Source organism: Larimichthys crocea, chromosome XXII (genome assembly GCF_000972845.2).
Source record: "Larimichthys crocea isolate SSNF chromosome XXII, L_crocea_2.0, whole genome shotgun sequence".
NCBI lineage: Eukaryota > Metazoa > Chordata > Actinopteri > Sciaenidae > Larimichthys > Larimichthys crocea.
Window position 1 is genome coordinate 21,401,637 of NC_040032.1, and position 27,386 is coordinate 21,429,022.

General features: G+C 43.0%; 3 protein-coding genes across 4 annotated transcripts; 1 reads left to right on the forward strand and 2 right to left on the reverse strand.

Annotated features, from left to right (window-relative positions):
• Positions 1-786: 786 nt before the first annotated feature.
• Positions 787-6,017, reverse strand: mrpl22 (mitochondrial ribosomal protein L22). Its single transcript, XM_010734554.3, has 7 exons — positions 5,862-6,017; positions 5,734-5,776; positions 3,977-4,112; positions 3,813-3,878; positions 2,415-2,492; positions 2,214-2,283; positions 787-1,072 (listed from the first exon to the last, which is right to left on the reverse strand). The coding sequence occupies exons 1-7, from the start codon at positions 5,884-5,886 to the stop codon at positions 864-866; spliced, it is 627 nt and encodes a 208-aa protein (XP_010732856.1). The 5' UTR covers positions 5,887-6,017; the 3' UTR covers positions 787-863.
• Positions 6,018-6,125: 108 nt separating this feature from the next.
• On the forward strand, positions 6,126-20,983 carry gemin5 (gem (nuclear organelle) associated protein 5). Of its 2 annotated transcripts, none has more exons than XM_027273559.1 (28): positions 6,126-6,393; positions 7,849-8,003; positions 8,553-8,734; positions 8,852-9,003; positions 9,100-9,198; positions 9,441-9,573; positions 9,797-9,962; positions 10,152-10,364; positions 11,057-11,142; positions 12,044-12,126; positions 12,833-12,969; positions 13,396-13,469; positions 14,105-14,286; positions 14,419-14,558; positions 14,645-14,816; positions 14,905-15,114; positions 15,189-15,251; positions 15,329-15,460; positions 16,615-16,710; positions 16,969-17,106; positions 17,260-17,407; positions 17,588-17,707; positions 18,368-18,578; positions 18,710-18,964; positions 19,077-19,239; positions 19,659-20,124; positions 20,278-20,365; positions 20,762-20,983. In XM_027273559.1, the coding sequence occupies exons 1-28, from the start codon at positions 6,252-6,254 to the stop codon at positions 20,924-20,926; spliced, it is 4,371 nt and encodes a 1,456-aa protein (XP_027129360.1). In that variant the 5' UTR covers positions 6,126-6,251; the 3' UTR covers positions 20,927-20,983. The 2 variants fall into 2 exon arrangements, with proteins under 2 accessions (XP_027129360.1, XP_019120917.2); XM_019265372.2 differs by having other exon boundaries at positions 15,195-15,251.
• Positions 20,984-22,401: 1,418 nt separating this feature from the next.
• cnot8 (CCR4-NOT transcription complex, subunit 8) lies at positions 22,402-26,228 on the reverse strand. Its single transcript, XM_010734535.3, has 7 exons — positions 26,079-26,228; positions 24,788-25,005; positions 24,291-24,484; positions 24,015-24,176; positions 23,654-23,798; positions 23,428-23,538; positions 22,402-23,260 (listed from the first exon to the last, which is right to left on the reverse strand). Exons 2-7 carry the CDS (start codon positions 24,902-24,904, stop codon positions 23,132-23,134), a joined length of 858 nt encoding a protein of 285 aa, XP_010732837.1. The 5' UTR covers positions 24,905-25,005; positions 26,079-26,228; the 3' UTR covers positions 22,402-23,131.
• Between the last annotated feature and the right edge of the window lie 1,158 nt (positions 26,229-27,386).

The following is a 27,386-nucleotide window of genomic DNA, read 5'->3' on the forward strand; positions in this document are numbered from 1 at the left end:
GACTTTCATTATAAGCAATACGTCTGAAGTTATGTTTAGAATTCAGAATTGGGCAGTTTCGGTGTACTATTTGCAGATTCTGCTTTCTTGTAAACTGTTATCTCCAAATGTATGCTGGCAGCAGTACAAACAAAAAGAATAAACCTGATATTGATCATCTACACTTGTCAATGTTTATCCATTCTTTATGATGTACTGAACCTGCTCTATCTGCTCCTGCTTCTTTTTTTATTGTTTGTGTTTCAGCCAATGTATAATTTTCTCCCTATTTCTATATTCATAAATTATATAAATTGTTAATAATTTAATGTGTTTGTTGGTACAGACATTATTAACAATACTAAATGCATGCTTTTCTAAATGTGAACATACATATATATATATATATATATATAAATAAAATGGCACCTAGGTGGCTCCTTGTATCTGATTGGCACCTCCAGCTTCTACCACATATGATCAATCAAGCTGTGCTTCATGAATCATAAATGTGAGTTGTTTATGAATCAGGGTTTCCACAGCTTATAACTCATTAAATTCAAAGACCTTAAAGGCCTAATGTCATGAATTTCAAGACCCGACATGGCTTAATTTGAGACATGAATCAAGTCTACTTACTATTACAACAATTAAAAAAAAAAAAAAAGAATAAATGCAATGCAGCCTATTTATTTCTATTTTCCAGGACTTTCTGTTTCTAATTCCTTTAAATTTACCGGGCCCACACAGTCAATTTTATTTTCAAAATCAGAATGAAAATATTAAAAAATGAACAATGTTGTAATATTTCATTATCAATGTATTTATTTACAAATGACACACACACACAGACATACATGTAGAATATTATCCAATCAGAAGGTCTATAGGCTGTGGATGATGGTTCGGTTCTTGAGGTTCTGGACGTACTCTTTGGCCTGGTCAAAGCTCGTCTTCTTCTCTGTTTTGGGTGGCGATCCCTCCACCAGCTTCACAAAGTAGTGACAGTAGACTTTGTCCATGATGCCAAACATCCCGCGGCCGTGGTAACGGATCCGCTTCAGGTACTTCCCTTTGCTGGAATTGGACTCAGCTGCAAGCAGGAGGGGATTAAAGAGGGGATGAGATAAACGGAGAGCGAGATAAAATGTAGAGAATAACTCATTTAATTTCTAGAGGTGCCTTTGAATGAAAACTGGTCAAAATAACAGAGACTGTGCTGAGTTTAAGCTTATCTGTAATAATGTCTGAAACACAACATAAATTACTCACTCTGCACAGCATATGAACTCAAAAGAAATGCACTGCTTTAAAAAATTCATTACCTGCTTTCCCTCCTACTGAAGGTCATTTCCCCAACTCTGAAATTTATTGTCTTGTTCTTTGGCAGAATGGCTGACAGGATGTGATGACTTATAGAAGCTTTTAGAGAAGTTTGGGGAAGCAGGAGTCTTTGAAAAACATTCAAGTCTACATATTCAAGTAATTACCGCATCCATCAATAACATAGCTTTTATCCCGAAAAAGATTATTTAAGATGCCACAGTTATTACCTCCACCAACAAAAAATATGGTTTCAGTTTTATCTTGTGAGCAGAGTTTCACAAAGACAATAAAAACGGCTTCATGTTGAGATGCCTCAAGGCATCCCAGAGGTGGGAACTTCACTTAAGCTACCGTGCTAATTAAAAACGCAAAACTTGATACTTAGTCATCCAGCTGCAAGGAGTTCATGTTGTGTTATAGAGTGAAACTTTTTCAGCCTTGAAAGACCCCATTTCCCATGTTTCTGTGTCTGATTAACTAACAACAGTTCTTGAAACTTGGTCCAGTATTGAGCCATGAAACAAGCTACGGTGTAATGTTATTGTGTGACTTTAGTGTTTTAAAGATCGATGCAAAATGACTGTTTTTGTCAATGGAGTCTGGTGACGTTGAACAGAGGGATACGGAACGGCTGATTCTCGTGAAGCAACAAGGATTTTACTCTTTAACAAAAAGGTTTATCTCTGTAGGGGTTCTTTCCATAATGGTGTCAGATACAATAATAATAATAATGTAAGCCTGTTGGTGGCAACACTTTTAGTGGATGTATGTTGACGGTGCACAATTGCCCCACAAAGGATTACATATTGCAGCTTTAATACTGGACTTATTTTTAAAAACTTGATGCCCCCATTAATCACTTACAAAAGTTAATCTGCAGTTGTTTACACAGTGAAACACTTACTTACCAACATACAGGTTGGATTTGTACTCTACATTGTGATTTTTCACCGCCATCTCCTGAGCTTCAAGAAGGACCTAAACAAAGGCAAATAAACACAGACCCTCTGACATCCATACATATACTTCTAGTGCATAAGAGTGATGGCGAGTGTATCAAAATATCAAATAGTGTCCAGCGGCAAAAGGGTGAACATGCAGCTCCAGACCTCTTTCATGATCTTCGCCCCTTTCTTGTCGTTGAACTCCAGCTGTGCGATAGCCTGGTCGATGCTCATCCCTCGGATCTGTGAAGAAGAACAAACAGTGAGATGAAAACAACCAAATGACTGCCACAGCTGTTGGGACAGCGGGGTGTTGGACTGCCTGAGGAGGCAACTTTTTAAATGCCTCCGTGCTTAAGTCAACCCTCACCACAGTGGATCTATGAACAAAACCACAGGAAGAAACATATGCTGATAAAACAGATACAATTTATAGGAACTCAAGGGTTTGTCTATTTAATTCATTGAAAATGTGAAGCGAGATTCCGGTCTGTATCAACACAACAAGAGTCATCCGTCTGCAAGATTTCTTTTTTCAGTCACTTGAAGGGTTCATTTTTTGAAGTGGGGTCATATGAGGTACTACTATCCATAGTCAGCATATGACTTGCAGTAGACGGCAGTCAGCAGTTTACCTTGCTGTAAGACAGCCCTACGGCGACAAACTGTATCATAACTATCTATGCGCTTTTCAAAGTGACCAGACTTCTTTGACAAAAGCGCTGATTTTATTTTATTTTTCAGGAGTTACTGGTCCAACACTGCCCTGATCAGTTACTTTATTTGACTTCATTGTTTTAACACATTAATATGGATCCATGCTGCGTTAGTTGCTGTGGATCTAGGCAGCAGTAGAAAGGCAACTCCTGTGTTCCGCTAGATAACATTACTTTTTTTTGTCGATGAAGTCTGGTCGCTTGGACAGAATGATAAGGCTGTCTGACAGCAAGATAAAGCAGTGAAAATATTTTAAATATAGTGTACACTTAGACTGCTATTCATTTTTCCAACATGTCTGTTTATTTAGGTAGCTAAAATACATTTTGTTGCCATCCCTGTTCACACCAGTACATTGCTTATTTTAATGCTGATCCTCCGGTCTGCCTCTTCTATCTGAGGATGTGTGGATGGTCATACACAGAATATGTGAATAAATGAAAATAAAAAAGTAAAATTCTTTCAAAATGTTTTCTCTCCTAATGTTAAGAAATCATTTTAAAACATTCCTGGATATTGTGACCACTTGACAGTGTGATTGTCCATCATATTTCATAGACATCTGCTCACCACCTTTTTACAGAAAGTCTATGAAGGTAAAAAAATCATTCATAAAAATGATTAAATCTGGGGTTTCAAATTGCAAATTCTTTCTAACAATGGCCTTCTTCGGGTTTCAAATTGCAAATTCTTTCTAACAATGGCCTTCTTCCATGTAAGGCTAATACCCGGATTTCCCCATCAGTCAGTCAGAACTGAAGATTCAAGACTAATTTACTGCTTGATGCAATTCAGTTGTTTGAGGATATGATATTTCTGAAGAAAAATCCACACTGTAGGTCTCACCATTTTGGCCAGGTACCACATCTTGTCCTTGCTGTATTTAATCTGCCTCCTGCTGTGGTGGATCTCCTGGAGAAAAGGGACACCAACATATTCAGATGTTTGTACCAACAAGAGCAGTGTAGAAACTTTGCAAATTCATAATATATCCAGGCAGAGACACTCACCGCTGGTCTGCGGGGCTCATCTGGTAGCTGAGGCGGATACATCTTCCGGTTCCTCCTCTCCCAGGTCTTTGCCTCCAGTGAGGAGCTGGTGTGGAGACATGAGAGCTGCTGAGGTCCACCAGCCAGAACCTGTAACCTGGACCCACATTTAGGGAGAAAAAAAAAGAGGTACTTTAGAGAGAATAGGGCTGTTGAATTGTCCCCATTTACATGTTCACAGTTTCCATGAAAGGCTAAGGAAAGCAGAATCTTGGCATACTGCACTTTGACACATTTTACATTGTTTAAAGTGTCTTTTTATGGAAATATACATTAACACATGTTGGATGCCTTAATATAAATCACATAAAATAATAATAAATGATTTTTGCTCGTCTAATTAAAACACGATTTAGCTGTGAGCAGAATATTATTGCAGACCAGGATATATAAATGAAGAAGAGCTCTTTGTCTGTCATTGGATCACCTAATATAATTGGCTGTTTCAGTTTAATTACCGTAATCCTTCTAAAACGTCCATATCTCCATTACAGTTTACAGTTAATTAATGATTTGCTGCTGCTGCACATCTGTGTCTCTCTATCTCTACCACAGGTTCCACTGCTACTGTAATCATTTTGTCAGTCATTGTAATTGTACAATATGTTTGTGTTGATTTGTCCTGTACACGTGACATCTATTGCACGTCTGTCCGTCCTGGCAGAGGGATCCCTCCTCTGTGGCTCTTCCTGAGGTTTCTTCCACATTTTTTCCCTGTTAAAAGTTTTTTGTGGGCAAGTTTTTCCTCACTTGAACTGAGGGTCTAAGGACAGAGGGTGTCACTCCCTGTACAGATTGTAAAGCCCTCTGAGGCAAATGTACTTTGTGACTTTGGGCTATACAAACATTTTTAAGGTTTATACAACACATACAGCAAAGTCGCACTGTAGTTCTTTAATTTCACGATGTTACTTCCCAGACATATTGTCATGAGCGTAGCATTTCTTACATTTAAGAAGAACAGGGTATAAACAGAACAACAATATAAAGTAAAACAATGGAAAGAAAGAAAGAAAAAAATCTTATAGAGGATCAATCAGAAGTAAAAGTTGATAAACTGTCATACAGCAATCGGGCTTTCTTTGATTTCATGAGTTTTAAAGAATCAAAGTAAAGGTGCAGGTATTTTAGAAAAATGTTGAAACGTGGGGTATTTTATTTGTGTAGAAAGTATCTGGCAAGTATAACCAAATTATTTATGTTATATTTTAGTTTTCCGTCCTGCATTATGAAACCAAATCTCACATTGTAAATCAGGGGTGGCACATCCATATTATTATTATTTATCATTATTATTATTAATTATAATAGATTAACCAATTTTTGAAGTCTTTCCAAAACAAATCAGATAGATTGCAAGAGAACATTATTATTTATTATTTAGGATGGCTTTTAACACCCAGTAGTATGATGACACTTTTATCATATCTTATTCGATTTTGTTGTATTTTATTGTTTTTATTTTGTTTTTTGTTTTTTACCTAGGGTTCTCGTTATTTATTATCTGCTGTAAAGCACTTTGGTACACAGACAGGACTGTTGTAAAGGGCTGTATACATAAAGTACATTTACATTTACATTAAATGTTCAAGTGTTTCTACTTGTGTTTTTACAAATATCACATTGATTACAGTCCAAACGTCAAACACATCGTCCTGTCTCAGACATTTGTCCTTCTGCACGGACAGTGAACGCATCACTGATATCCACGCGCTTACCTTGAATGCAGCAGCCCGGATATATTCCTGATGAAAGCGACACCTGTAACAAGTACAACCCGTTAAAACCTGCTCACAGACAGAGTTAATGTCTGGATATGAAACATTTCTGAGTTCGAGTCTCTCACCGCGTCCTGTCATTGCAGCCGCCATGCTGTAACACAAGCGTGTTCGCTTTACGGCAGTGAGTGTTTACAGCGTCGGTATAGAAAACAGCTTCGTCATTCGCCGTCTGCACCTACTATTTTAACGCGTTTAGCGAGGATATAGTGTGTCAGCGTCTACTTTCACACATTCAAACAATTATTAAGCTTCAATTGCCGCGAATTTGAAGCGGTTTGACCCAAATAGGATTCCGTAGTGTGGGCACACCGGCAGGGATTTTTTTTTTTTTACGACACCACGCTGTGCCGTACGGCTGCTAGTGTAGTCGCAGGTGACATGTGAGAAGTTTGATCCCGCTTCATATCAGACTTTATTTCACATTAATCGGCGCGTTTACACAGACAGGAGGCGTCATGCACGAGCGGGCACTTCCCGCCTCTCCTAACTGGTACTGCTCCCGCTGCAGTGACGTCAGCAGCAGCGCTTTACTGGGCGTCGGAGCCAAAAACAACATCTATTTGATTGACGTGTCCGCGTCCTCCTGCAGGGTCGTAGGTGAGTCCGTCACATGCTGCTCATCGTCCAAGCCTCTGTGAGATCGTCCCAAGGTGTGATGATCGCAGCTCCTGTGATCTCATGTGCTGAAAGAAAAAAAAAGCTGATATCTGATCGGTAAAATGCTGATCAGGTCGTCAATCACTAAAACTAATTCATTTTTTTTTAAGTAACAGGACTTTTTGAACTGATTGAGCAACAAAAAAATGCAGAATTTCTACTTCCAGCCAGTTGTTGTATGTCTCATGATTGTAAACTGATGATCATAATCTTTCTTTAGGGCACGAGCAATTGTGATTGGTGTTTTTAACTGTTTTCAGACAATGATTAATCAATTAAAGTGATTTGTTATTGCACTTTTATCAAATGTCAGAACTTTCAAAAGTGTCAGGTGTGATGTGTGATAGAAGACCCAACCCAAAATGACACGTCACCCCACTCTTCAGCGACCTGCACTGGCTGCCTGTAGCTGCCAGAACTAAACACAAAGCTCTGACTCCTACAAAACCACCTCAGGATCTGCCCCTGCCTATCTCAGCGTCTTACTAAAGGCTCCCGTCCCGACCAGGGCATTACGCTCCGCTCATACAAACCGTCTAGTTGTACCCTCACCTCTCGCAAAGCGAGGTCACTCTAAACTCTTCTCTGTGGTCGTCCCCAAATGGTGGAATGACCTACCAACGGCTACTAGAACAGCAACATCCCAACAAAGGTGTACTGTGGTGAGACCAGTGATGTTGTTTGGTCTAGAGACAGTGCCACTGAGGAAAAGACGGGAGGCAGAGCTGGAGGTAGCAGAGATGAAGATGCTGAGGTTCTCTTTGGGAGTGACCAAGATGAACAGGATCAGGAATTAGTACATCAGACAGGGACAGCACATGTTAGAGGTTTTGGAGATAAAGTCAGAGAGGCCAGACTGAGATGGTTCGGACATGTCCAGAGGAGAGAGAGTGAATATATTGGTAAAAGGATGCTGAGGTTTGAACTGCCAGACAGGAGGCCTAGAGGAAGACCAAAGAGGAGGTTTATGGATGCAGTGAAAGAGGACATGAAGGTAGTTGGTGTGAGAGAAGAGGATGCAGAAGACAAGGTTAGATGGAGGCAACTGATTCGCTGTGGCGACCCCTGAAGGGAAAAGTCGAAAGGAGAAGATCAAGTTAGGGGACCTTCATGAGACAAAAAGCCAAAATCAACACAGCACAGTTTAAAATATCTTTAAAAACCTGCAACAACACTGGATCCTACAAATCCCATAATGCAAACTTGTTAGTTTGCAAATCAGGCTTTCTGTTAGAAATTAAAAATTGCAATCCTAAACCTACCAAAGTCTGAGAAATTACGTCATTGTGATGTCATCGAGGTTATTTTCTCAGACTTTGTCCACAGAGGACAAACTGTTCGTCACTCATTCAAAATATTGAATCTTAACCATTAGGGTTCTCTGTGTTTTATCAGGTGAGCTGGTCGGCCACAAAGACCTGGTGTCGGGCTTTTCATTCTGTCAGCATGCAGGCCAGAGTCACCTCTGTGTCAGCTCCTCCAACGATGGGAGCGTTCGCTTCTGGGACTCGGACAGCAAGGTTCTCATAAAGGAACATGCAGCTCATCAGGTGAGTGTCAGCGTTCCTGTTTCTGTTGCACCATAGCAGCAGAAATGGTTTGTTGAAGAGATGGTGACATTCCGGTCTCACATTTCTTTGCTGTCATGGAGAGAATGGGCTGCTTATCCAGTCTGTACACAGAAAGTAAACTGCCTGAGCTTGACAGGATGTGGAGGACATTTTTTTTTTACTCCTCTGCAGCAATTCAGTGACTCCCTCGAGGGCATTTTTAAAAGTTGCCAAGCTTATGGAGGGCATTGCTTATTTAGTTTTCACTATTTGCTTCAAATGATGGCTGCACATTTTCAGTGGTTTGATTTGAAAAAGTAAAAGCCATAGAACATAGATCTTTGAGCACAGATTCAGGCTCCAAATATCTGTCCATGAATAAGGCTGACTTGTGTCCCGTGAAGGAAGAAAAAACCCTGGCAACTGCTTTTTTGACTATCATAAGAAACTAAAACTTTCCACTCGAGCCTGACTAGTAAAATCTGTGACACTCAGCATCATCAGGATGTCACTAACAGTTGGTTTTTATTTCCTCATACACGCGAACAGACCTCCGTCACAGCTGTGCACTGGTCTCCGGTGGATAAAAACCTGGTGGTGTCAGGGGATGAGAAGGGCATCGTGGTCTGTCACTGGTACAACACAGGAGATACAGCCAGCTTCTTCCCAGAGCCCAGGACCATCTTCTGCCTCACCTGCTCTCCTCACACCTGGAGCACTGTGGCTGTGGGGTAAGAAGTGTTTTTTCAAATCTGAGATCAGAAGACTGTTTTACAAAGTTTAGTCAGATTCAACCTTCAGCTGCAAGTATCTAAATATCACTGTTTGCGATCATTTTTCTGTCTAAGGTACAAAGATGGGATGATCGTGCTGATTGATGTGAGTAAGAAAGGCGAGGTGATGCACCGTCTGCGTGGGCACGACAATGAGATCCACTCTCTGGCGTGGTCGCCACTCGCCAGCGAGGACGCCATCTGCAGCAGACTTGAGGACAGTGAAGGTATCAGAGTTCACTTCTACATTCTCAATGCTCAATTTCTCATTTTAGTGTGTGTTTAGTCTGTGTATATTATATAACTGTTTTTTCATCCTATAGCTACCAGTGGAGTGTCTGCAGGAGACGACAAAGGCTGCTTTCTTGCTTCCGGGAGCAAAGACCAGACGGTGAGGATCTGGAGCACAGCGAAGGGAAAAGGTACGAAGTTAAGATCAGCATCAGTCACTACGTTTACATGCAGAAAATGTTTTTTTTGCTTATTCCAAAAAAGACTGTATTCATACTAAGCCGTTTACACAGCTAATGAAACAAAATGTTCCCCTATATTCTATCCAAAAACCTGTTGATATCAAAGCCAAAGTCAAAATCTTTTTTTAAGAAAGCTGGACGAACTTGATGATTTTTATGTAAATCATCTCATCTGCACCCCGCCCCCGCAGGTCTGATGACTCTGAAACTACCGTACATGAAGAAAAGACGGTCTGCAGTCGACCCCGGGGTCAAAGAGAGACTGTGGCTCCACGTCCACTGGCCAAAGGGCCGGTCGACACAACTCGTGTCCAGCTGCTTTAGGTAGACGCACGTCTTATCAACCAGAACATCGGAATTGTTTCACAGTGTTTCGTCTTCATGAGTCATGATATTGTCTCACTGTGACGCAGCTGCAAGATGATTATTCTTCAATCGTTATTCAGACAATGACCTGTAAATGAAGTTTCTAGACATCGTTTTACAGTTAATTTTACTATTTGTCTATTTGTGTGTGTGTGTGTGTGTGTGTGTGCTCGTCCCTCAGTGGTGAGTTGGTGATGTGGGACTTGACCAGAACAGGGAAGCAGATGTGGACTCTGTTTGGGACGTCTTCAGAGGGTCAGAACCACAGCAGGATCATCTTCAACATGAGTTCAATCCAACTGCAGGATGACAGAGAGCTGCTCATCAGCACCTCCATGGACCGAGAGGTGGGTCAGCCTTCTTTTTATGTAACCAGCTGCAGTTTGTTTATCGGACAGAGTTTTGGTAATGTTTTATGTTATTTTGGCAGCCTTTACTTGATCAATTATCAAAATAGTTGGTAGTTAATTCAGTAGTTAGAACTACCAACTGCAGAATATGTATCGAGGCTTCGTTGACTTATTTTTATTCCTCAGATTAAATGCTGGGACCTGGCCACTCTGGACTGCTGCTGGACTCTACCCACCCTCGGCGGTTTCATCTACGCCCTGACCTTCTCTCCCGTGGGGTCAGGGTGTTTGGCGCTGGGCGTTGGTGACAACATGATCCGAGTGTGGAACACACTGACCACCCAGAACCAGTACGACACCAGGTCCTTCTGGCAGGGCATCAAGTCCAAAGTCACAGCGGTAAGTTTTTGGTTTGATTTGATTTTTGCTTATGTTTGTTAGTGTAAAATATTACTATTTTATTTTCATCTTTGTTGAATTTTACTCGACGTAACGAAGCTTTTAGCCATATTTAAAATAATTCCCTGTTGACGTGCAGAATTTACAGAATAGTTGTGTTTCATATTGTCTGTATGTTTCTGAAATATATTAAGAGGACCCAGAGCAGCGAGACGAAGAAACAAAGACATTTGTCTACTGTCTAAATGTCTCTGCTTTTTAATAAAATCCTCCACTGAGCTGCTGATAAGACCACACACGCTCCTATCAGCAACTCGCAGCCGTACAAGTCAAGAGGGACATTTGTGAACTCGCTACGATTTATCAGTTTTAACATCCTTTAATTTTTCACTGGAATCTTCAAACCCACATCGTGTCTGAGGTCGGTGACAATGGCTGAATGATATCAGGCATCTAATGAAGAGCCGATATCAACCTGCCATCTGTTTCATTCACTACGAGCCGACCGTGCTGTAAGAAATCTCATCCTGTGGACAGGATTATTATTATTCTGATTATTCTGACGCGTTCTCCATTATCAGCGGCCGTTACTTATTTCACAAACTCTTTGATGTCGCGAAAGAAGCACTTGAGATAAGATGAAGCGCATTAAGAAGTTTTTATTTTATTTTTTTTTTTTTTATTCACTGCAGCTGGCATGGCACCCAAAAAAAGAAGGCTCCCTGTCTTTTGGAACAGATGATGGTAAAGTCGGTATCTACGAAGTCTTCTCAAACAAGTAAGATTCATTGTTTAAAGTTGTTTTTTTTTATAATGGTTTGAATTTATGGTTTGAAAGTTTTAAACTGCACACACACTGAAGTTCCTTGACGTCTTTCAGAATGCTGTTGTGTCTGTCTCGGTGCAGACACAGTGTCGAGGCGGGCTGAATGAATGACAGGACCCACACTTTTAATTATGCATAACTTTACGCCTTAATATAATTTGATAAAAAACTTTTATATAAAAATCTGCCTTAGTACAGTCATGAAGGGGGAAATTAGCTGTAAAGACCAAAACAGTTTTTTGTACCAGGCTCTGAACATCCTATTCATTCTAACATTCTAACATGGGGACTCATGGAGACGGACTCGTTTTCGGGGCCAGACTCAAGTGGCCGTTTGAGGAACTGCGGTCTTTGGCTCCATATCTGTTTAATAGAAAGACTAAGATTCTAAAAATGTTCTAAATACCCTGGTGTAGTGTCATACCTTGATACCACATGATATTCTTACATAGCGGTGATAACACGTAAAGAAGCAGTGAAGAAGAAGACCTCTAGCGGGCAAACATGGATGTAAACACTGCGTTGTTTATGACATTGAAATTAAGTTTTACGAGGAGGGAAAACCATTCCACTCATTACACCTCAATGATTCACACAATACATTTTACTGAATTGAAACAACTTTAGTTTCTTTAGTGTAAATCTCCAAACTGCACCTTTTTAAATATGACTATAGGCACTGCAAAAATATGAGCTTAGAGGCTTCTCTGAAAGCCATGATGTTGCTTTTCTTTGCTGGAGACCCTGTGGATTCTTCTCATAATCCCTCAAAGCCCCCTGAGTCCCATTTTCTTCCAGCTATCTACGTCAACTCTTCCTGACTGGGCATTTGTTCTGCTTCATCTCCTCCCAGGCCACCTCAGATATCGAGCTCCTATCACCGACAAACGGTGTACACATTGGCCTGGGGACCACCAGTCCCCCCGATGTCATTTGGTAAGTTCCTAATGAACTCTTAGCAACTGCTGCTTGTTTGCTCCGAACACTCTGACCCAGCAAAAAGACTGGCGGTGGGACGCCGAAAAATCCAGCGCGTCAGCTAAAAAAAGCCCAAACATCTCCGCACGCCCTTTTTGTAATCGACTCAGTAATTGAATGAGCCAAGAAAACACTCTGCGCTCGCCGCCCCACCTCACTTCAGTCGCTCGTTGGGAAATCAAGACGTTGGAAGTTAATTTTACCAGCTGTCGGCAGATGACATTTTGATTAGCGTATCAGTCACTCGGCTTCGAAGTCATAGACGTAATTGTTGCCATGCCAACAATCTGCTGATGGCTCTTAATTGAACAAAAAGCTGCCACTAAGTTGCTTACCCGCAGCCTTGACACCAATCAGCTCAGTTCATGTTGCCGTTGGAGTTCTGCGATCTCATTGGTTCAGATCATCAGGATGACTTACTGCAGTGTGTACAGGAAATTAGGACAAGCTGCTTCCTTGTCTCTGTCAACTCTCACACTCACTTTTGTTCTTTATATTAAATCCGAGCATGCACAAATGCTGATTAAAACATATTTTAGATCACCAGCCCTCACAGTAATATGAGCTGAAACGGATGAATGCAGGTGGCAACTACAGTGCTCTCCACCTTGAATCTGTCTCCGGTGTATCCATCTCTTGTGTTTGTTCTGTGTGTGGTGTTCAGGAGTGGCAGGAGGAAAGCTGTCCTACAGCCTGTACAGCTGCGCCGGCGAAGGCGTCATCCTGCAGCACGATCCGTCTAAGCTGAGCGGAGAGGCGTCCAACATCGACAAGCTAATCAGGGACACCAACGACATCAAGGTGAGTGACGATGATGTTCGGACCATGTAACAACAATGTCAGCCCCCCCACCACTGAGCTCCTGCAACCCAAAAGCATAGAGAGCTTGTTTATGCTGCTGACACTATGATGAGCACTAAAACAAGTCATTATCCATCCACAGAAATGAATTGGTGTCCCGCACTTACATTCACAGACAGACTTTAGAAACCCTTTAGTGAACCAGGAGCGCCTGTCAGCCACGGTAACACCTGACACCTCCAGGTGGACAACAAACCCGGGGAAACAGATCACAGATTTCAGGTTCTCAGTGTCAAAGCTTTAATCGAGCGAAGGTATTACGACGGGCGCTCCCGGCTGCGACAGTTTGTGTCGGTGTTTGCTGCTGAATGTAAATGGAAAGTGATTTGAATAAGGTTATTAAGGTGAGCTCTGCTTCCCCAACAGCACAAGCTGTCTCCTCACACCGACCTCAGCTGGAAGCCAGATGGGAAGGTGGTTGCCATCGGCAACGAGGACGGGTGAGTGACTGGCCCGGGGCCCGACCCGTCTCATAATAGACCATCAGCCTGTAGACTCCTGCGGGGGACCAACTGTCCGCTGACAGTGTGTAGTCTTTAGGCTACAGGATAATGGATTTGGTGCTGCGTGAACTGTTGAACTCGGCTAACTAGGTCACATTCACACTGACTCATCTCAACACTTAAAGCTTAAAGGGATTTATTGACAGAGATGGAATTTAATATTCATAACTATGTTTTCATACATTCATTATGTTTTTGTTGGCGTTATATCCATAAAGTCCACCATGGTTCAACTGCCACGACATACCCTGTATTTAACTGAAAATGGCACAAAGGCAACTTAGCAAATGTTGGAACTGAGAAATGTTGTTTTTGAAAAATGATATGCCCGTTTTGAATCTGATGCCAGCATCACGTTGGGACAACGGCAGCAAAAGACTGGAAAAAGTTACCACTAAAAGAAAAACGCCTGAAAAACATTTCACTTTCAAGATTACACCAAGTCCCTCAGAGTGTTGTTGGTGATGCAACACAGTGGTAAACATGACTCTGTCCGAACGAGGGAGGGAGAAAACTGAAATATCCTGATAGTTATCCTTAGTTTTTTTTCCCCCACATGCTCTCTGCTGCAGGTGTATTGATGTGTATGAGGCTCCCAGTCTGAAGCTGCTGTGCAGCATCCAGCAGCACCACAAGATCATCAACACGTTACAGTGGCACCACGACCACGGCTCTCTGCCGGAGCTGCACTGCCTCCTGGCCTCGGGTTCCAGCAACGCCACCGTCTATGTGCACGATCTCCGCTCCGTCATAGGTGGGAGGAGACCTCGAACACGTTGTATTATTCAGTCCGTCTAAAGAGTTTGCCTACAATGCCTGCTTGTAGATGAGTTTGAGGGGTTAGAGCTTGGCAGTTATTGACATTTGTGTTTTCCCTTTTGTCCAGAAAATCCTCCAGAAAGCCCGGTCGTGATGACGGAGCCATATCGCAGGCTATGTGGTCATACAGCTAAAATCACCTGCATGGCCTGGAGTCCACACCACGACGCCCGGCTGGTCACCGCCTCGTATGATGGCACAGCCCAGGTCAGTACCAGACCGGTGCCATGATCTTCCTGCCAGATGTAGTCTGTCTGAACCAACCAACCATGTCTTGAATCTGTTCCGTTCAGGTGTGGGATGTACAGCAGGAAGCAGCTGTCTGCAACTACCGGGGTCACGTTGGTTATCTGCTGTGCGTGGACTGGTCGCCTGTTGATCCTGATGTGATCTGGACCGGAGGGAAGGACTTCACCCTGCAGGAGTGGAGAGTCTCCAAACAAGAGTTTACAATGCCACCTAAAGGTGAACATCTGTCCACGCAGCACGTCGTTCAAGAACAAGTTCTCTTTTTGCCTTGTGGCGTAACCCTAACATTCACTCATCCTCTCAGGGAAGAAGATGGTCGACCTGAAGGAGAAGATGAAGGCCAATTCCAAGCAGAAGAAGAAGAACAAGAAGGCGTCTGGGGCTGGAGGGCCTGCTCCAGTAGAGATGAACGGAGAATCGGTTACAGGCGGACAGAAAGCGGCACCTGGACTCGAACTGTCGGGTGAAGATGAGGAAGATGAAGTCAGCTCAACGAACAGTGCTGTACCACCAGGTAAAAAACAAACAAACAGCTGTGACGGACTTGGAAAAACAGTAAGAGTGTTGTGACTTTATTCTGAAATTCTGTTTCAGCCTCTTTTGAGACGCAAAGAAAATCCTCCACTGTCCCAAAGAGCAAAGACAAACCAGGTACACCATTTTATTCATCAACTTTAGCTCAGTGTGTTTCTGTATGTTTTTGTGCATAACTTGTCTTGTGTCTCTAGACTTACCTACTAACCTGCTGAAGAAGAAGAAGCCTCGCTCCATGCTGCCCCTCAGTACCTCCATGGACCATCGGCCCAAAGAAGATCTGCTGCAAGACTGCATCAGTCTGGCCTCTGTCAAGCACAGCAGCGGTGAGTCTGTTATGGAGAAGTTTGAGTTGAGGCGGTGATTATAATGCCAAGGAAGACACGAGCAGCGATGAGTTAGAATAACTGATGTTTAAGTGCAGTTTAGCTTCATAGTTGAGAGTTGAAAAACGTGGAGTCTGGGGGTTTAGGTCGAGGGATTCAAAGCGGGTTAGATTTAATCATCAGTTGCTATGGTAACAGGCCATTTTGCAGCTGTACTTCACTGTTCCCATAAAGTTCCTGAAAGACTGTGTTACGACCCCAAGTTGGTCAAGGCGAGTCACTTTGTACGTTTCCTGATTATTTTATTCCCAAAGCTGGAAGCGTCAGTTTGAACTTCAGTGTGAGCTCAGGCTAACGAGCTGGAAATAAAACCGCATTGCTGTATCAACTCTCCAAAACGAAAAAAAAAAAAAAGTTATTATAATACGAAACTTTATGCCTAGCTGCGCAAACAACAGGAGAAGAGAGAAGGAAACGAAATGACAGCACCCTGGCACGGAGATAAAAGAGAGAAGACAAAAAGAAAACAACAAACTCAAACGATTTAAACTTTAACAGCAGAACAGAAACCTGCAAATGAGACATGGACTAACAGCAGGTCAAACAGGGTCAGGGTGCCGCTGTGCTCTTATACTTTGGTTGTATTTTCAACAAAGACCAGCCAGCACGTAGCATATCTAAGTACAGGACGGGAGGAAGTTGACTGCTGGCTCCCAAGCTTGCTCAACTTCTATTAGAGCACAGAGCGAAATAACGAGAGATTCACCTTCCAGGAGCATCCGGGGAAGGGAAGAAGAGCCCGAAGCAGCAGAAGCTCTCATTAGCGCATTTTAACATTTACACATCCAGACAGCCCCTGCTATTCTACGTCAACCGTATATTTAATCCGAGAGGAAGTTGCTTATGTCATCATCTAGTTACTAAATTGCTAAACGAAACTGAGGCGAGACACATCAGGATCTGATGCAGCTCTGCAGATGACAATGATTGATCACAGCATAAGCTCACATTGTGGTAATAACTCAGAGCAGCGCATGTCAGTGTCCGAGTTTGGAAAATTAGAAGCAAACAGATCAGTGAGTCACATGGAGACGTCGTTGCATCAAGTGGATGGATGGTTTACTGTGTGTGTGTGTGTGTTTGTGTGTGTTTAGCACCCCTTGCAGGCTGTGTCCCAGGCCAGGGAGAGCACCTCCACCTGGGCCTGTTCACTGACAGACAGGCTCTGTACCGCATGTTCGAGGCAGAAGGTATGTCGCCTTTCCTTGTGTCGCATGTTCACTCTTTGATTAACAGAAAAACACATGTTCATGTCCTTCAGGGATTCATTTTCTCTCGTTCACTTTGTTAATCTGCCCATTTCACAAGTTTAATTAAAGCATCAACATAATTACAGATGAGATAGCCCTGAACGTGATGCACGCTTTGCCGTGTCAGTGTTCTTGTCAGCTCTTGAAGTGAGTATTTCACCTGTGAGGTCATTGTCTGTGCTGTCTGTCGCTCTTCAGAGGAGGGTCACGTGGAGGCGGGTCACTACGACTCTGTCGTGTACCTGCGGCTGTGGACCGGAGACCTGGAGGGGGCGCTGCAGCTCGCCACTGAGAAAGGAGAACTGAACGACCACCTGCTCTCCATCGCTCCTATGGGTACCATTCATATTTGATTCCTGTTGTCAAACAGAGAAAACGTAATAAATCTGCGCGTGCGCCACGATAATTCATGTTGGAGGTCTACGAAAAGACAGCATTGTGGATCTTTCCACATATCGCAATAATACTTTGTGTGTTTCCTTCCTGCAGCCGGGTTCGAGGTGTGGAGCCGCGCAGTGGAGGCCTTCGTCAAGCAGCTGTGTCTGCAGGAGCAGTACCTGAAGGCAGCGTCCCACCTGCTGTCAGTCAACAAGCTGTACGAGGCCGTCGACCTGCTGCGCTCTCACAAGTTCTACAGGTTCACCTCCATCCTTTTTAGTTTTTAATGGACGCTTATTATTTACTTTTCTGTCATATACCTACACACTGTTTTTTCAAAGTTTTTGTTCAGCAGAACAAAAAGTCATTTCATTTTTAAATGCAGCTAATGTTTTTTCATATGTTAACAGAGTAAGTGTGTGTGTGTGTTGTATGTCAGGGAGGCCATAGCTCTGGTCAAAGCCAGGCTTCCAGCAGACGATCCAGTCCTGAAGGAGCTGTACACCTGCTGGGCCGCCGTGCTGGAGAAGGACGGACATTTCTCTGCAGCCGCTAAATGGTGAGAGCGCGAAGGATTTCACGGAATCGCCAGTTGTCAAAGACTCTTCGTCGTCCTGTCGTGGGTTAAACAAGCATTGGCAATAATGAGTGCAGCATCCTGTTGCTCCTGCTCGCGGTGATGGAGACAATATTTTTTGCAAGCGAGCTTCCATTACCACCACGATGTCACAATATGTTTGGGCAGGAAGACGTAGAAGAGCTCATTTAAAGCTCACAAACTGAGCGAACATTAGGTAACAACTGCTACAGTTTGCAGCAGTTTACTTTACTGTCCTGTCACGAAACTCTGTTAGTCACAGAGAGTTGAGGCGAAACAGCTAGAGGAAATCTGAGGGAAAAGACTTTCTCCTTAAAATATGATCCAGTTCTGCCAAAGCCAGTGGATTGGAAATAGTTGATGGTGTGTAACTCAGTGCTGCGAAAGTGTTACATATTTCTCCTGGTTGATCGTACCTGGAACACAAAGTTGCACATTGCAAGGACAGACGTATGAACAGAATATGAAACATTCACTGGATTCAAGTCAATGAAGCATCAAAATGACTATAAAATGATGTGAATGTCTCACAATCCTATATTTTTAAATTTAAAAAGTCCTTTTTTACAGACACGTTACTTAAATCTGCCTTAAATGTTTGTTTTACGTCACTTCTCCCAGTTACCTGGCTGCCGGCGCCAATTTCGACGCCGCTAAAGTCATCGCCAGGAAGAATGACATCTCCTCGCTGAGGGCGGCAGCCAGCCTAGCGAGGATCTCAGGAGAGCTCGCTCTGGCTCAGTCGCTGGCGCTGCGGTGCGCTAAAGACCTGGCTGCTGCTCTGGACTGGGTCGGGGCCCAGGAGGTCCTGAGCTCACAGGACAACCTGATGGTTAGTTAGAAAAACATCATGGACACGGCACAAATGATCGTTTTACTGTCCTTTGTCAATTTGATAAAGGTTTTAGAGATTCGAGTGTGTATCGTATGATGACAGAAGTGTCTGTTTTGACACCCCTGCAGGTGCACAGGCTGCACCTCTGTGTCGCTGAGCTGTTGGCCGCGATGCTGGCAGACTCTCAGCCCTGCGTTTCCAGCCACCCGTGGGCGAAAGCGGGTCAGCGTCACGTCAGCATCCAGGACCGAGTGAGGGACGTGTGGGAGCGGCAGTTTGGGGTTTCACAAAAGTCCGAAAGACACTGCAGCGTCGCAGCTCTTCTGCAGGAGCTGAAGTCTGTGGAGAGTCCAACGCCCACCGCCAGCATCCCCCTAACACAGGTGCAGAGTCCTCAAACTGCTTTGTGGGTTTGAAGCAGCATGTTTTTTTTTTTTAGATGTAGTAAATCGATCCCAGCAGTTTATCTGACTCTGTTGTCTCACTCATCCTCAGGTCCAGTTGTATTCATCCCTCCATCTGACCCGCGCTGTGCTGAGCTGGTTGTTGGACGATGATGGACAGCTGATGAAGGAGCTGTGGAAGGCGGTGGCCTGGCTCAAAGACGCCGGACACTCCTGTGTCTCTGCAGAGCTCTGCAGGCTACTGTTCCCTGACGGTACGTCTGTCAAACATCATTTAGAAAATGCTGGAGAGGAAATAAACTGTCTATAAAGCAGCCGAGAGATTTCTGTTTTTTAGTTTATTTGGCGACATCTTGTGGTCAAATCATGATTTAAACTTTTTTTTGGGCCTTTTATGCCTTTAATGGTAGTACAGCTGAAGATAGACAGGAAGCAGGGGTCAGAGAGAGGGGGAGTGACACGCAGTAAATGGCCGTCCGATGCGGGATTCCAACTGGGGCCAGCTGCAGCGAGGACTGTAGCCTCCACACACGGGGCGGCCGCTTAACCCACTACGCTACCGACCGCCCCCAAATCATGATTTAGATCTCACATTGGCTGTCCATTAACAATTAATGTAATGAACCGACAGTTTGTGTATTTGTAAAATATCAAGCTCTTTCTCTTTCATCAGGCGACGTCAGCGTTTGTTCCAGGAAACATTCCAAAACACTTCACCTCACAGACGATGAAGGCAAAGCTGCCGCCAACAGTCTGCAGGCTTACGTCCATTACCAGCACCTGTACGAATACTGGTGGAGCAACTCCACCCGGACCCAAAACGGACTTCCCCTCTCAGCGTCCGGTCCCGTACATGAGGGGAAGGGCAAAGCGGTGAATGGAGGTGTATCAGAGTCAGAGGAGAGCGTCTCCCCGGTGACTGGGAGGGTCGATCAGCTGGACTTTGACGCGTCTCTTCTTCTGTCTGAGCGTCACGCCGCCTGTCAGGCCACGCAGAGGTCAGTGAGAGACATACAGGAGCGGCTGGCAGCCATGGTGCGGCTGCACAGCAGAGCCCAGCCCGACTCCGGGGAGAAAACAGACGACTCGCCCACGCAGGTCTCAGAGTCATCAGACAGCCACGCAGATGCTCCGCAGCGGTGAGAGCTCTGTTAATGATGATCGACGACAATTATTTTCCAGTTGTTTGTATCTGAAGCTATAAATACACGGTTCATGAATTCTTGTATTTGTAACGGACGGTTTCCTGCAGTCATCAGTCCGTTGAAGCGTCTGTGTTTTCTCTCCCTCAGGCCTGAGGACGAGGACACCCTGCTCACTTTGTCTTCCAAGATGTCAGAACAGCAAAAACAGCTGGCTGACCTGCCCGACACAGTCAAGGTACACCTCCCTCACAACAACACACACACACACACACACACACACACAGTTTAAAATTAAATCACAACAAAATGTTTCTTTTTCACGCATCATTTCACCCCTCTTTCGAGTTATATTGGCGAAACGACAGGAATGAGAGAGTTGTAGTATTTTTTGCCAGTTCCAGTTTGACTTCAGGGCATAAAATCACCCCCATCTTCCACATATGCTTCCGCATTGTGTGGCCCATAGAACAAATGCTCTCTGCTAACATGAATAGGAATAAAAACTTTATTTTTTGCAACTTTTCTAGACTTTAGAAATGTTATCTGATCGAATACATACCAAAACCACCGTGCATCCAGATTATCACCAGTGCTGGTAAACGTTTCCGTCTGTGTGTGTGTTTCCTCTCAGATGTATCCTCAGCCAGACGTTGTTGAATGCTGCTTGGTTCTCTTGCACATCAGCAAGAGTTCACCATCCATCCCCGAGTCACTCCAGCAGGAGGCCAAAGACCTGCTCCGCAAATACGGAACGAGCCCCTCCTTCCTCAAAGCCTCTCGGCGATTCCTCACCTGAATATTTCATTAGTGGACTTAAAAGAAGCACTTTGACTGTACAGCTTTTTTTTTTGTTAAATAAAAAAAAACAACTTTGATTGAAAATGAGGTGCAAATGTTTCTGTTTGAAATTCACATCCAGAAAACCCAAAGGAGCCTTGAATTGATTTTTGTCTCGGCTGGAAGAGATTGAACTGAATTTCCCTCAAGTAAAAATCTAACAGTTGAGTGATGTGCCTTTTGTTGTTGAGGAAAGATTCCAGTTTGTTAAACAACTGCCTGGTGATAAATATTAATATCCACAGTGCTGGTGTGGGCCCGAAGTAAAGACAGATTTCCTGAAATAAGCAACAAAAGAAGGTTGTTGGAAGGTAACGATATAACTAGGACTGAAATGAACAGTCAAACGTTTGGTAACTGATGTACACAAAGCAGTTCACTTAGCCTGTTTTGTAGGTGTCTCCATCAGAAGCTCAAGCATCCTGGTACATGTAGGCACAACTCTGTGAGCAGGAGAACTCGTTCATGGGCAATATAGCACACTGAGAAATCTATTTTCTCTAAAAATGACTCCATTTGACTGGACATCCATATAAAACATGGTGAATATTCCCTGTTAATAATCAAGCAGAAGTGTAAAACATTCTCTGCTTCCAGTTTCTCACGAGAAGAGTTACTGCTTTTTGGCAAAGCTGCTGGTAGATAATGTAAACTCAGTTGGTTAGCCGGGTTGGAGACTGTTGAGTGTTTGCACAAGAGGCGTTTTGGACCACCGCAAAGAGGTTTTTAGGACTGAGGTCCAGTGAAATGCTGGCGGGCAGCAGAGCTGTCGTCGTGCCACAACCGGACTCAGCAGCTTCTATGGACATAATGGCAGAGGCGAGACTGAAGAGGACACTGACGATTGAAGCTAAGTAGAGCGCTTTAAGCCTCTAGAAAACCTAAAATGCCATTTTCCTGAGGAAATAATTAAACGGGGCCTTAAACATCTTAAGAACTTTGTTTCGACTGACCAACCTTACTTAGTTATCCAATTCGGGCTGTTATGAAAACAGAATATTTTGCTTAATATATTTTCTTTGAATTAACTAATTAATTATTTTCAGCTTTTCTGAAATTTTGAAATCTGTAGACAACTTGACAGCTGAGAAAGGTTTGGGGGAACTTAAGTCTCATAGATGCAAGTTCTGAACAAGGTTGTCCAAACTATCAATACTTTTGTTACGTGCAATGCTACAATACAAAAATATCATTCAATAGTATTGAAAAGTACCAAACGGAATAAAAAAACAAACACAGATCTACAATCAGATTTTAAACCTGGGGTTGCACAAAGTTGATGAAACAAGGTGGAAGAACATCAACATTACTTTGAGTGTTTTGTGCCGAGCCTTCCATTTCAGCCTCGGTTTCTAAAGACCTGGAATGAAATGAATGAACTGAAGCAGCCATGTGTCAGTGTACGGCTAGTAAAAAAGATCAAAATGCTTAACGTTTACATTGAAAATACAAAACAATTTAATATACAACTGTTTAAAACAATGTAGACTGTAAAAACAACAGTAACCACAACATCTGTGAACCTGCCGGCGAACAGTTCGGTTTGGTCGGTGAATGTACAGAACGACAGTAGTTTGCTCATTGAAAACATGCATAACCAAGCACAGTTATACACCTTTTTTTCTTTTTTTGACGCTCACTGTTAAAAGTTTCTGAAAGTGGAAAAGAGCTAAAACATTTTTATTTTCATCAAAATTATACATTTTTAATTTACAGGCCCTTCCAACATTTAACTTAAAAAAATTGAAATCCCTGCAACAAGAAGTGAGTCCCAGCTGATGAAGGAAAGTCTGAACTGAAGAATCGGACTGTTTTTTTTTTTGTGTGTGTCAAGGTTTCGTCTGAGATCACAGTATGAAACAGGTGCTGGTCCCATGCTGTTAAACAAGGGTGTCACTATAATGCTGTAAAAAAAAAAAAAAATCCAACAGATTAAAAAAAAAAAAGTGTTCTGAATATATGGCCATATACTCAATAAAAGCGACTAAAAAGAAACGAGTGAGCCAGCAAAGGATCCACTGCCGACAGAAGGAAAACTGAAAGAAACGTGTTGTCGTTTTGTTTCGAGTGTTGAGGGAGATCAGGAGGAAACAAATCTGCTGGTTGGGTGTTTTTTTTTCTTTTAAAACAAGTGCGTAATCCACTTGAAGAATCGAGCGCTCAGTCAGTGCTTGTTGTTCGTCTCCTCCTGGCCCGAGCTGGAGATGCCGTTCTGGGGTTGGGTTGAGCCCGAGCCCAGGCCGTACAGTCTCCCACAATACTTTGCGTCGTCAATGTTGTCTTCAAAGAAGAGCTGAACGAAATAGAGCAAAAGATTTCCGTTAGATTACTACTGTGAAATACACCCGCTATTCTCGTATGTGATCAAATCAATAAGAAGTGGACTGACGGAAACTGATGTGTGTTCCCATAATAATATTTTTCCTTCAGCACAGCCGCTGGATATTTGTGTGACTTTACCTCTTTCATCCTGAAAAAAGCCATGCCGGTAAGCAGCGAGTCTGATCCAGCCTGATGCTGCCGCCCAATCCTCTTCAGCTCCAGCTGGTCTGCTACTTCCTGTAGTCCTCCCTGCACACACACACACACACACACACACACACCACGTTTCATGGCTTGTTTTGACATGATTTTGTTTGTCTCCTCTATATAAAAACAACATGAAGACAGTCACAAACTAGTCTACCTTCAGGTTCTTGCAGCTCTTCATCAAGTACTTGACGTCGTAGATTGCGGGGAAGAACAGGTTGAGGATCTGGAAGAAGTCGTGTTCCTCCTCGGGGAGCCGCGCGTCCGTCAGGAGCTTCACCAGGTAGCCGAAGTCGTAGCCGCTGAGAAAAACAGAAGAGGACGATTCAGGTCAGGATGGACTGGATCACACTGATGTTGGTGCGTTCAAACTAATAAGCAAATGGCTCTGAACGAAGCTACAAACATTTCAAATCTATATTTTTTAGCTGTTAATTTCCACTGGAATACAGAGACTGAAACAAATAATAAGTCACGGTTTGAATGACATTTGGTCGCAGTGATGTGAAGGAACGGACCTGTGAAAGGACAACCACTTGACGTTTTCACACAGCACCAGACCAGACGTCATGAGGAGCTCAGCGAAGTAGAGTGTGTCGATTCCTTCTTCTTCATGTTTTTTAAACTGGAGGCCGGAGTTCTGTAGCAGGTCTATGGAGTCCTGTGAGTACATGTCTTCTCTGTAAAGAGCAAAAAAAAAAAAAGTATTTAGATGTGTTATCACCAAACAGCTATTAAACAAACAAAAATAAATTTTTTTTTAGAAAGTGTTACAAGAACGACAGTGTGCCTACGTGAGGTTAAACTTGAAGTTGAACTGCCACGTCGTCGTGCCGGGAGGATAGTCTCCGTCCTCGTTCATGAACGTGAGGCCGAGCTGGATGATCTTCAGGAGGTCGACGTTACACCTCAGGAGCTGGTACTGGTAGTCCACTGTGCTGCGAAACTCGCCGATCGGCCGGACGACCACGCCGGGGAATTCTGTGTCCTGATGAAAAAAAAAACATGTTAACACAAAAACTCTTTAATACCCCTGTGCTTCTGTTTCACATGAGTGTGTGACGGCTTTAAATCATCTCCATCTAGATATTCTGATGTTTACAGACATGAAATGCTCTTCTAATCATAATCTAAGACATGTAAAAGGAAGTGAGAAGAAAAAAAACAGAAGGAACAGAAGTCCCTAAGAAGTTTAAATGTAATAAAACGTACTCCTCGTGACTCGAAAACACGAGAAACTGATTCTTTAGACTGACCATCATTTATTCTCTCCAAACCGCCTGTCACTTACCATGGCGATGTAATTGTAGCTTTGAATAATCTGCCGGATTTTCCTCATTTCCTCCTCCACATTGCTCGCCCAGACCTCACAGATTATCTGACTGGAATCTGTAAGTGCGGCTGGCATGTTGGCAGGTCGGGAAGAGAGCTAAAACCCCAGCAATCCTGCAGCGTATGTGGGGAGGGGGGGGGACGAAGGGGGAGGCAGTGTGATGAAGAAAGACAACCCTGGAAGAGAAGGAGAGGAGCGGCACTTTAAACCTCGCTGCAACACCGGTGGAAGGATGAACACAAACGAGGACGAGGCGAGGGCTAAACGGCTGATTCTCTCTTTGTGCAGAAAGCTTTTGTTATTTAAATAAATGATGGAAATTTAACCACGTGGCCTTAAAGTGTTATGGCGGTTATATCACACTTAATACCAGGTCGCTCATCTTTTTTACAGAGAATAGAAACGACAGATTTCAGAGCCGGATCACCATCTAATGTGAGCGCCATCTGCTTTCTGCAGAACCGCAGAGATTTAAAGTCGTCTTACTTCTGTTTGTTTTGTTTTTGAGTCTGGTTAAACTCCAACATCAGCCTATCGGCTTGTATCAACACACAGCTTTCGCCTTCATCTCTCAAAAATCAAACACTTGGGCAACATGGGAACCACACATGCAGACTATCTGTAACAGGCCGATATCTGCTCATAAAGTCGCTCTAGCTCGATTAAACTTGTACTTAAAAGGTTATTGGATTCAAGCTGTAATAAGTGAAATGCTTAAAAAAAAAATTATTTGTTCAAACTAACCCATAAAAACAGAGACAGGAGAAAAGTTGAAACTCTTCCAGAGAGTCCGTGCTGCTGTTTTTTAATGTTTAATGTTAATTCAGACACATCTGGTTGCTCGTTAATGAACCGTGTTGCCATGGCATCAGGAGGAGTTCCGCTTATGTAAGCGCTGCTTGTTTATAACATCGTGCTAACTGAGCCGACAGACAGCTGAAGAAGAAAAACACCGAGTCAGACAAACAGTCCTCTTCCACCAAAGTCTTTGTGGACAGTTTATAGTGTTGGACATCTTTAGTTTGAAAGTCTCAGACACACTTTGTGTCTCGGTGACGACGCTGCAGCGAGGGAGCTGCGGCTAACGCTTAAAGCTAACCGCGGAGCTATCCACGGAGCTAACGTCAGCGGAGAGTTAGACCCGCTTTGTTCCGACACTCAGCGGGACGCGGCGGCTACGCGCACCGCGGACACGGCGGTGTGTTGTTGTGGAGAGCAGAAAAGTGTGAAAACAACAAACAGGTTTTACCTCTGAATATCCTCGATGTAGCCTGCCAAGCTAGCCCGATAGCGCCTCTTGTCTTCTTCGTCTTCTTCGTCTTCCTCTTCTTCCTCTTCTTCTTCTGCTGCTCCGGCCTCTTCTTTGTGTGCGATGGCGGGTCGCGTTTAGACGATGAAAGAGCAACAGCGCCACCTCCTGTGCCGGAGGACTAACGGAGGACTTCTTTTTAAAAGAAAGAAAGAAAGAAAGAAAGAAAGAAAGAAAGAAAGAAAGAAAGAAAGAAAGAAAGAAAGAAAGAAAGTTGTTCTGGAAGCAATTGCTTAACAGCAATCTCTGCTATAGACCGTAATAGTTATTACCTTTGGTGTAATATAAGACACATAATTGTGTTATATAAATGTTTTGCTCATTTTAGTCAATTTTTTTCATTCGTAGGTCTAAATGTCAAAAGAACACATCCATCTCTACATGGTACCTTAATGAATATAATGATAAGTATCATTATCATTATTATTTTTTTTATTTATTTTTTTATTATGCTTAATTTATCTTTATGTATTTTTTTTTTTAAGGCCATACTTTGGAAAGCTGTTTGCACTCTTTGTTTGGCGAGTGCTTTGTAAATAACCTTTAGCATTATCATTATTATTAAATTATAGTCCATAGTATACATATAGTAACATTTTGTCTACAGATAAATCTAGACTGAAGTTTACATCTAAATGTTTGCTCAGATTACCAGTTTATACCAGCTTGCAGGAATTTGTGTTATTAATGTTGTCAGCATCAGTGAGATGGGGCTGAAGCATAAAATCATATTTTTATCATTTCTGATGACTGTTAATCATAATAAAACTAGTCGACTAAATCTGTAACTTTCCACTCGCACACACAAATCACACATTGGGCCTGTATGGAAGCACATTTATTTGAAAACCAGCTCAAATACCTGACATACAGTACAATATACTGCTTAAAAGAACAACACACAGCTGTTCAAGATCGGGCAGACAGAAGCTCCTTCGTTGATTTAGAAACACCTGAAGTTAGACTGAAGTTTCATGAATGATGAAGAAGAAGGTAGGGAGGGAGGGAAATGTAACTTCTGGCAGAATGTGGAGCCATCGGCTTATTAAAGAAAGTCTATCAATGAATGAATTAATCTGAAAGTAGGATTAATTTTGAATTAGTTTTTACTGCTTTACAAATATCATAACTGTTTGGGACCGGCCTACAATACCAATTATCAATACCATTGTTGTTTTATAATCCTTTTAGAGCCAACATTTCAAATCCAAACTGACACAAAATAGAAAATCGGTAGCTCAGGATTGA